Genomic DNA, 10,536 nt, shown 5'->3' with positions numbered 1-10,536 from the left:
AAGGTTCAAATTAAACTGTACCGGGGAAAAAGAAATCCCTCATCCTTGTTCAACCTTCTGACTGTCCATACTGTTAGTATGGAATTTGAAAAGTAACTCTAAACTATAGTAGAGAATGAAGGTTCAAATTAAACTGTACCGGGGAAAAAGAAATCCCTCATCCTTGTTCAACCTTCTGACTGTCCCAGTTTGTCTTCTGTAGTTCAGGTTTTATTTATTTATTTATTTTATTTTTAAAGATTTTATTTTATTTATTTGCCAGAGAGAGCACGAGAAAGCCTGTGCACAAGCAGGGGAAGTGGCAGGCAGAGGGAAAAGTAGACTCCCTGGCTGAGCAGTAAGCCTGATGGAGGACTCAATCTGTGGACCCTGGGGTCATGACCTGAGCCGAAGGCAGAAATCCTTTGACTGAGCCACCCAGGTGTACCTGTAGTTCAGTTTAAAAGGCAGAAATGCATCATGGATCAGTTAGGATACTTTCATTTCAAGGTACAGAAAACCTAAGTAAATGACATAATAATAAGTGTTTGTTACTCAACACAAGAAATGTAGAGGTAGTTGTCTCACTGATGAAATCAAAGAACTTACCGATTTATGTCATCCTCAGCCTGTTGACTTGTCCTTTCACGGTGACATGATTGCCGCCAGCCAGGCATTGCTTCACACAACCAAAGGCAGCAAGAATTGCTCAGAATGAATGCATAACAAGTAATCCTTAAAGGCTGAGTCAATATGTTAAAATAACAGTATCATTTTAATATTACTGTTGCCAGCTCCCCTACTTGTTCTTTGCTAGTGAATATAAAAGATGCATGCTGTTTCAGGCATGTGATCTCCCTTTTAAAGACTGTCACTTATGTTGCAAAAGACTATGTAAAGATACATACTACAATTTGTGATTTGAAAATGAAGAATTAAGAGCAAATAGGTGGCTGGGTTGTCTGGAATGTTCAGAGGGTTAGATGGAAAGCAAGGAAAGTTTACAGTAAGCTTTCTTTAAGGCAAAGTCAAACTATTGGGGAAGTGAGAATGAGAATCTGGTAATATTTGCGTAAGGGGGAATTAGTAAGGGGAGCTGGGCCAATTATTTCAAATGTTTATGTGTATGTCATTTATGTGTTCTCTTCCTTCCTTTAGGTGGTATTGGCAAGAGAAAAAGATACCGATGTATGTGGAATTTATGAAAAATAATTACCCTCCTAATTTCAAATATGAAGATTTTGGACCACTATTTACAGCAAAGTTTTTTAATGCAAGCCACTGGGCAGATATTTTTCAGGCTTCTGGTGCCAAATACATTGTCTTAACGTCCAAACATCATGAAGGTAAATAAATGCAACATTTGCAAATGCTGACAGTAGTTATGAAATGTAAAGTAGTTCTTTTGGAAGAAGAAACTAAAGCACATGAAATTAGTTTTCTCTTAGGAGCAGCAGTTAGTGGTTACTGACTTTTGCCTGTAATTTAAGGGACCACGTATTTCATCCGGTTGAGAGGCATAAGGTTTGTAGAATGATCAGACACCTCCCCACCACATAAAAACAAACAAAGAAAACCCCAAATAAAAAAGATAAATAATCACATTTTGTTATGTGCATATTTAGCAATATTTCCAAGATTTCATTTAAAGCTATTTGAAGTGAGATGTGGATTGCAGCTCCAAGTTTATGATTAGAATTGCCCGTCTTTCTTTCTTTCTTGATTTTATTTATTCACCTATTGGAGAGAGAGAGAGAGAGAAAGCAAGCTCAAGTGGGGGGAAGGGCAGAGACAGAGATTCTGAAGCAGACTCTGTGCCTCGCCCTGAGATCATGACCTGAGCTGAAACCAAGGGGCTAATGCTTAACTGACTGAGCCACCAGGTGCCCTGCCCTCTCTGCTTTCATTGCCCCTCTGTAATGCATTCTGGGAAGGCTCCCTCACCATGGAGATGATACTGCTGTAGTTTTATGTCATTACCCACATACCTTGCTGCACTTTTGGCCAACTCTTAGGTGGCCAAATGGTGGATGGTTTGCCAGTGATAAAAGTGACGCAGATCATCCAGAGGGACAAAGATGATGGGACTGCAATGGTGCCCATAAAAGTCAGAGGTGGTGGAAGAGTATCTACAAGGAAACACAGTAGTTGTATCAGTGAAGCTTCTCCAGAGAAGCAGAACCAAGTGGAAGTATGTTTATATAAAAACATATATTATAAAACATTGGGCCATGCAATTATGGAGCTGAGAAGTCCAGACCAGGAAAGCTGGCAGTACAGTTCCAGTCTGAGGCCAGTGGCCTGAGAACCAGGAGTGTGAATGATGATTTAGGTTCTAGTCCAAGTCTGAGTCCAAAGGCAGAAAGTGTGAACTTAGGCAGAGAGAGTTCTTATTCAGCCTTTTATTCTGTTCAGATCTTTAACAGATTGGCTGAGGCACACCCACACTGGAAAGAGCTATCTGCTCTACTCAGTCTACCTATTTAAACCTTAATCTCATACAGAAATACTCCTATGGATACAGCCAGAAAATATTTAATCAAATACCTGAGCACCCTGTGGCCCAGTCAAGCTGACACATAAAATTATCCATCACAAGGGTCCTACACTAATAGGATAGTTTCTACCCATTACTGCTCTATTATCCAGAAGATCAAGGGAATGTCAACAAATTGTTACTATCCCAACCACATTTTAATTCATTTGATAATCTCCTTTGCCTGGTATAAGAAAATTTGCCTCAGGGCTTTCTGCAGAGGGGGGAAGGGGAATAGGAGGAAAGAACCGAAACCAAAAATCTGTAAATATCTTAGAATACTTTTCCCTTTGGCTACATTCTAGTGGCTTAATAACTTTCTCCTGTAGATGTTTCTCCTACTGAGGTAGATATTTAGAAAATGTATTTGCCTGAACATGTTGGTTTCCTGATGTCTAGGAACTCTTTAAGCTGCATGGCACAAAGTATTCCATAGTGAGCTTATTTAAAAGCAAAACAAAATAACTTTTAATCATACCATGAGGAAAGATAATGAAGCCCACATCTGTAAACTTTCTACGACTCATGTTTTCATGGCTTTATGGAAAAAACCCACTGAGCTTGGTAGGCAGGAAGATCTCTCCGTGAGCTTTTATGCTAGTGATGAAGACCCATGTGATTTTGGTACTATCTGGCAACAGAGCCTGTCAACTCAAAACATTTTTTTAAAAAAATATTTTTTCTTATTTTTAAGTAATCTCTACAGCCCAACATGGGGCTCAACCCACAATCTTGAGATCAAAAGTTGCACACTCTACTGACTGAGCCAGCCAGATACTGCCAGCTTGAAACATTTTGCATAGGACTTTAAATATCAAGACATTGCTTTGAAGCTTACCACAAACTCCTTTGGAACAAGAGCGAGATGCTTTAAACTCTTCCTGAAAAGGAATCCGAAGACTGTGTCCATCTTAGACTTGTCCTAATTCATGAGAGTAAATAATAGAGTGCCTTATATATGTCTATTCTCAAAGATTCTTTAGATTTCAGTGGGATAGTAACAGTGCATTCCTAGCAACATTCCTAGGCACTAAAATTTCTGAGGCTTTTATTATTATTTCATGTTATATAGCATTTCTATTACTTTTATATAGAACAATCTAAATGCAAATTCCTTTTAAAATATGAGTTATTTCAAAGTGCTTATTTAATGGCAGACATTGTTTTTCTTACCATTTAATTGGTAGATAATTGCAGTTAGTTTAAAGAGCACCATCTGAGTTTATGACTCAGAAGGATGAGATTACAAATGGTGGGAATATTTCAAAGTACAGAGCTACTGGGGAAGCATATTTTTTCCCTTCCTGTGATAAAGGATGAACGATGAAGCTCAATGAAGCTCAGGATGTACTATTAGATATGGATTGCCTGTGTTCTAAGACTCACACTACCTAAAGCATCCCCAATCAGGGAACATACTTTAATCTTTGGTTTAGGAGACAAGTAAGAATCTTGCAGGGGTGCGTTTCAGGATCTCCATTATAAGTAGTAGCATCATTGTTAAGGACGGTAGATGTGGAGTAGGTCCCCCTCTTAGCTGTGCTCTGTTTGTGTTGTTGATTTTGTGCTAGATCTTGTGCTAACAGAAGGCTGTAGGCATGATGCTGTCCCTCAAGGAGCTTCTATTCTAAGAAGAAATATTCTTCTTAGGGTTAGAGCTCTTCTAACTCTGTTCTTAGAGTTAGGTCAGACTCCACAGACCTTAAGGGGGCACCCAGAAAGTCACTAAAAAAACCTCTTGGTCCCACTTTGTTGAAATTCTCATTTGTTATTCATAAGAATATGTGCTATGAAAAAAAATGCCATAAAACTGTTGTTGTAGACATTTTTATATGTCCCACATACTATCTAGTGTGTTTTGGCATTGTATAGGTAGAAATTTGCTAGAACAAATTCATGTTCTTACAAAGACTCAATATCATTGTGCAGGCTTTACCCTTTGGGGCTCCCAGTACTCCTGGAACTGGAACGCTGTCGATGAGGGGCCGAAGAGGGACCTCGTCAAGGAACTCGAGGTGGCCATTAGGAAGAGGACTGACCTGCGTTTTGGACTGTACTATTCCCTTTTTGAGTGGTTTCATCCACTCTTCCTTAAGGATGAGTCCAGATCATTCCAACAGCAGCAGTTTCCAGTTTCTAAGACGCTGCCGGAACTCTACGAGTTAGTGAACAAGTATCAGCCGGAGATCCTGTGGTCAGATGGTGATGGCGATGCTCCTGACCACTACTGGAACAGCACAGGCTTCTTGGCCTGGCTGTATAACAGAAGGTGTGGGTGCTCTTAGATTGCTCTCATGACCCTCTGTGTTCCTCATTCGTGTATAGCGTTTGCTTTGTGAAGTTTTCCCTGTCAGGCCCATCTATGGTGTGGGTAGGTGGAAGTTGTTGTCAATAATGCCTAGTAGATATATCAGTTTTTACTCAGAGTAATCAATGAGCAAGAGTTATAACTCAATAGTCTTATTTTGAAATCACTAAAATCATGAATAATTTAGAATCACTGAGAAAAGATAAAATCACAGAATCAAGAACTTTGAAGACATTAATTTTGTGGGTCTCCCTTCTCATCTCCTATGAGATGAGATAAACAATAGTTTACCACTCTTTGTGATTATGTGCTTTTGAATTCCTTTGATTCCTTCTTTTCATCTTTTGACCTTTTGGTAATCTTTGCTGCTCAGTCGCTATCACCCTCGTCTGCCTCCTCCTTTACTTCATCAGCATTCTCGCCACTTCCTGTTCTTTACCTGTTGCTTTCTAGCATGTTCCAGACTGCCACATTAGAACAGAGAATTCTGACCGAGCTCCTCTATGAGACTTAAACCATGTGGACCGAATTTATATTTTAACTACAAAATACTCAATATTGTGTTCTTTTTTTTTTTTTTTTTAAGATTTCATTTTATTTATTTGTCAGAGAGAGCACAAGCAGGGGGAGTGGCAGGCATACAGAGAAGTAGGCTTCCCGATGAGCAAGGAGCCTGATGTGGGACTCGATCCCAAGACTCTGGGATCATGACCTGAGTTGAAGGCAGACCCTTGACGACTGAGCCAGCCAGGCATCCCTTGGTATTGTGTTCTGAAGTCTGGGAGTGTTCTATGTGTGTTACCTGATCACACCTGGGGTGTGCATAAGAACATTCTGGAGAGCTCTTTCTACTTAAAGCAGCAATATCTCCAGGTACTTCTTCCAGGGGGAAAGACTGGGAATGATCCACTTCAGTTTGGAAAGCAAACTGTCTCTTCTAAGTGAGGAGGGGCAGGAACTTTATACCTGCTCTGATGATAACGTTGTGGGGTTTATTTCGGGCCATTGTAGATTCCATGATGGCAGCAGTCCACTTGCCGGCGATTTTTCAACCTTAGACACAACTGTAGGAGGAAGACTAGAATGTATGTATGAGATTATTCAGTCATAGGTGAGAATAATATTTTGAGTATAAATTCAAATCTGATTATCATTCATAATATGTGGGACAAGGAGCTTCAAATAATAATATGATAGTCTTATAAGTGCTCTATGTGCTGATTACTTGCCCTTGCTATGGGCAAGGTGTTTTACATAAATTATTTCTGCTCTAATAGCAGTTGAGGAAATTGATTCTTCAGAGGAGTTAGGTCCCTTACACTGGGATAGGGAGCTTAGAAAGTGACAGAGCCAGGATTGCAGCCAACCCACATCTATTTGACTTCCAAACCATGGGCTTTGCATTATATTGTTATGATGATCTTTCAGAACTGGGTTTCAGTTTGACATCTTTCCAGTGACATTTCCTTTTATGTAAAATATTTTATGTTTTGTTTAAACAATTATATTTCAGCCCAGTTCGGGACACAGTTGTGACCAATGACCGTTGGGGATATGGTACCATCTGTAAGCATGGTGGCTATTATACCTGCAGTGACCGGTACAACCCAGGACACCTTTTGCCTCATAAATGGGAAAATTGCATGACAATAGACAAGTTTTCCTGGGGCTACAGGAGAGATGCTGGAATTAATGACTATCTTACAATCAAAGAACTAGTGAAGGTACAGTAAAATATCTGGTCACCATTAAGGTAATATTCTTAATTGTGTGGGTATATGAGAATTACATTTTTATAGTTTGTATTTTCTGTGTTTGTTCTTCTGGATGGTGATTACATAGAGGTGGAAGCACACAAATACAACTTATCATTAACACATTCACAATGGAATTGTTTCATCTACCTAAGAACTTTATTTGCTCTTAACTTTTCAGGAACTTGTAGAAACAGTTTCATGTGGAGGAAATCTTTTGATGAATATTGGACCCACACATGATGGCACCATTTCTGTAATTTTTGAGGAGCGATTGAGGCAGATGGGGACCTGGCTAAAAGTCAATGGAGAAGCCATTTATGAAACCCACCCTTGGAGGTCCCAGAGTGATGATGTCACCCCAAATGTGTGGTAAGTTCTTGTTACCAAGTACTGTTTGATGGAGGAAGGCATCTAAAATTTCTCAGCGATGTGAAGAGAAAAGTAGGATAAAAAAGGAAATTGGATTCATGCCTATTTATTCAAAGCACTTTCCAGACTTTAGAAGAAGTCAGCATGTATTTGAACACTTGTTTATCAAAGTGAGCTTAAATCATCTTTAGAAACTTGATTATAGTGGGCAAATTTTAGTGAAAAATAGTTCTTATAAAAATCGTAAGCCATTCAGAAAAATGATAGATATTGAGTGGTTAATCCAAAAGGAAGACTTATGTTTAGTCGTTTAATTCTAATTTTCACAGATGCTCCATCTTATGAAATTAGCAAGTAAGAGGTGCTGAAGGGTAGAAAATATATTTAAAATCAGCCCAAATAATAGCATTATTTTAATTGAAAAAAAAAACACAAAAAACAAAACCAAAAACCTTAATACTTGTTCATGTTATTCTAATAACTCTAAACTTGAAGTTTCCCTAACATTATTTTAACTTGCTAAATTTTCTTTTAACTAGAATCTTCTTTAAAAGCCTTGCTTCAGGCTTATGTCAGAGCTTATGTCCAAGCTTTCATATGCCAGTGAGTATCTGAACCACACTTTACAAATACGATGGTTTCTGATGTGGGGTCTTAAAATATATAAATAAGAGTTGTATCAGTGAAATTCTAAAAATTTATCTTTTGTTGTCACCAGGTGAATATAGCCAGGTCAAGTATAAATCAAAAGATTAGACTAAATGTTCTTCTTTGATCTTACTTGACTTATGACTTAAAACTAATTGTCAGCTCACTGGAGAAAATAAAGGAGAACAATCTAGACAGAAGCAACTAACTGTAGAACTTTAAAATGGCTGGGAGAAGCCACAGTGAGAACCTCACTAGCCGTCCTTCATTTTACAGGGACTAGTTTAAATCTGGTATTGTGTGTGGGCATATATTTGACCAAAAGGGGGTCTGATTGTGATTTTGCAAGTATTAACCAATATTCCATGAAGTTTTATTTCAATAAATAAAAATAAAAGCCAAAATATTTAACAAGGCTGTGAAACCCCTTGTGGGGCTCCTACCAACTTCACCAGCCCCACGTGGCCCTCTTTTCCCACCAACCACTGCCACCTCCACAGTAGAAGGTGTTTCCTATACCTGTGTGCTGCCTCTCCTTGCTGTAGTCATCTGTAGACCCCCTTATAGTCCTTCAACATTTCAGCCCTGACTGTCACTGTACCCAGAACTACTTTAACATCAGTCTTAGTGATTTGAGTACCTATATTCACATTTCTTTTAATTTGCTGGCTCCTCAGTTCCTGGACTCTCTCCTCTAGGGACCTTCTCCACTCTCCCATTGCTACCCCACCCTTTCGGGTCATGCCTTAGGTCCTACGTTATCGATAACCAAAACTCTTCCACACTCTCAGCTTGAAGCATTCTGCGGTATCCTACCACTTTTTATATCTCAGCTCACTCCACACAGCACTTGGGCTTCTGGAGGGATCTATAATCCATCAAGGATACCATCTGTGACTTGCTCACTTTTTCTCTGGCCCTCAGCCCTCTTCCTGATTCTGGTCAGATTCTGTGGCTTGTCACTCCATTGCATACACTCTTTTTCTCTCTGTCATACTCACTTGACTTTGATTAAAACCTCAACTTTGGTTAAATTTAGCTCTTATTCCATACCTGCCCTTGGATAGCCACATGTGACTGAAATACACAGACGTAGACAGACACACACACTCACACATATTTCTTGGTGTCCCAGCTCTCAACCGTAATTAGCCACTCAAAGATATCATTCTAGCAGTTCTCTCCTTTTGCTCCTCATCTCCAATTTTCCCTCTTTATTAGATCCTTTCCTGTCCACATGCAAATGTGTTACTTCTTACATCTTAAAACAAACAAACAAAAAACCTCTTTTAACTCTTAGATTTCTGGGCACCTCCCCATTTCTCTCCTTTCTTGTATAGTAAAACATGTTAAAATGTTTTATTATTATTTCTTGTTATTATTACTTGTCAGTTCCAGTTTCTTGCACCAGTTATCTCATGTACCCACTCTGGTCAGACTTCCACCCCCAGACTTCATAAAATCATTGTTACAAAGGCCTTTGATATGCTGTCCTTCACCAAATCCAGTGTTATTTCATGGTCCCTATTTTCTGAGTTTATGGCAGCATCTGACTCTGTTGATTGCCCTCTCTTCTTTTTCTCCTCCCCCCCATTTTAAAAAAATATTTTATTTTATTTAAGAGAGAGAGAGAGAGTACAAGTGGGGGGAATAGCAGAGGGAAAGGGAGATGCTAAGGTCTTGACCTGAGCAGAAGGCAGACATAACTGACTGAGCCACCCAGGCGTCCTGATTGCCATTTCTCTTGTTGGCTGCTCCTTCTTCAGTGTCTTTTGCTGGTTCCACTTCCAGTTCCCAAGCACTAAACCTTGAAGTGCCCTGAGGCCTAGGCCTTGGACTTCCATTCTTCTTACTTATTTTTATTCCCCAGATGATCACATCCATTTTCACAGATTCAGATGCCACACTGATGACCTCGACAGTGCTGACCTCTTTTCTTGAACTCCAGACTCATAATCAACTTCCTAGTCAACCGCTCCTCATGGAAGCATAAGCACCTTAAACCTGGTACTGTCCAAAACTGAGGTCCTCCTAATTTTTAAATTTTGCTCTAAACCAGCTCCATGCAGTCTTCCCAATCTCAGTTAATGGCAGCTTCATCCTTTCAGGTGGTTGCGAGGCCAAAATCTCGGGAGTCCTTAACTCTCCCTTTACATCTCACAGCCAACCCATCAGCAAATGTCATCATCTTTGTCTTTGAGGCGTATCTCGAATCCGACCGCTTCTCATCCTCTCTTGTGGTAACTCTCTTCTTTTTAGTCTCTGTTATCCCTCCCCTGGTTATTTCAGTAACTTTCTGAGTGATCTGTTTCTGTCCTTACCCACTTAATCTTTCTGCTATAAAACCTTTTAAATAATAAAGCCAGGTTATGTCACGCCTATGCTCAATTCCTCCAGTGGCATCTAGGCTTAGAGAACGAGCCAGGTCTAATAGAAGTTATAAGGTCCTATAAAAACTGGCTCCTTGGGGCGCTGGGGTGGCTCAGTCAGTTAAATATCTGCCTTTGGCTCAGGTCATGATCTCAGGGTCTTGGGATCGAGCCCTGAGTAGGTCTTCTTGCTCAGTGGGGAGTTTGCCTCTCCTCCTCCCTCCCCTGCCCCAACTCATGTGCATACACGCTCGCTCTCTCTTTCTCTCTCTCTCTCTCTCACGCTCAAATAAATTCTTAAAAAACAAAACAAAACAAAACAAAACAAAACTGGTTCCTTGCTGTCTCTGATCTTGTCTGTCATCCTGCCGTCCCTCATTTCTTTCTTTCTTTTTTTTTTTTAAGATTTTATTTATTTATTTGACAGAGAGAGATCACAAGTAGGCAGAGAGGCAGGCAGAGAGAGAGAGGAGGAAGCAGGCTCCCCGCCGAGCAGAGAGCCCGATGCGGGATTCGATCCCAGGACCCTGAGATCATGACCTGAGCCGAAGGCAGCAGCTTAACCCACGT

The 10,536-nt window shown here is 40.0% G+C and overlaps 1 protein-coding gene and 1 long non-coding RNA gene across 2 annotated transcripts in view; one reads left to right on the top strand and one right to left on the bottom strand.

The window, feature by feature from the left end:
• Positions 1-10,536, top strand: part of FUCA2 (alpha-L-fucosidase 2) — a 19,154-nt gene that overhangs the window by 3,588 nt on the left and 5,030 nt on the right. The window contains exons 2-5 of the mRNA XM_059400864.1: positions 1,138-1,325; positions 4,445-4,784; positions 6,337-6,547; positions 6,759-6,949. Of these exons, the coding sequence (XP_059256847.1) occupies positions 1,138-1,325; positions 4,445-4,784; positions 6,337-6,547; positions 6,759-6,949 (930 nt within the window). The remainder of the gene's footprint in view (positions 1-1,137; positions 1,326-4,444; positions 4,785-6,336; positions 6,548-6,758; positions 6,950-10,536) is intronic.
• LOC132018209 (uncharacterized) lies at positions 1,347-5,883 on the bottom strand. Its single transcript, XR_009404474.1, has 4 exons — positions 5,790-5,883; positions 3,354-3,437; positions 1,968-2,108; positions 1,347-1,716 (listed from the first exon to the last, which is right to left on the bottom strand). It is a non-coding gene; the product is annotated as an uncharacterized LOC132018209 (long non-coding RNA).

This window comes from Mustela nigripes, chromosome 5, assembly GCF_022355385.1.
Source record: "Mustela nigripes isolate SB6536 chromosome 5, MUSNIG.SB6536, whole genome shotgun sequence".
NCBI lineage: Eukaryota > Metazoa > Chordata > Mammalia > Carnivora > Mustelidae > Mustela > Mustela nigripes.
Note: the sequence above shows the minus strand (reverse complement) of the source record. Positions and strands in the feature narration are given on the sequence as shown.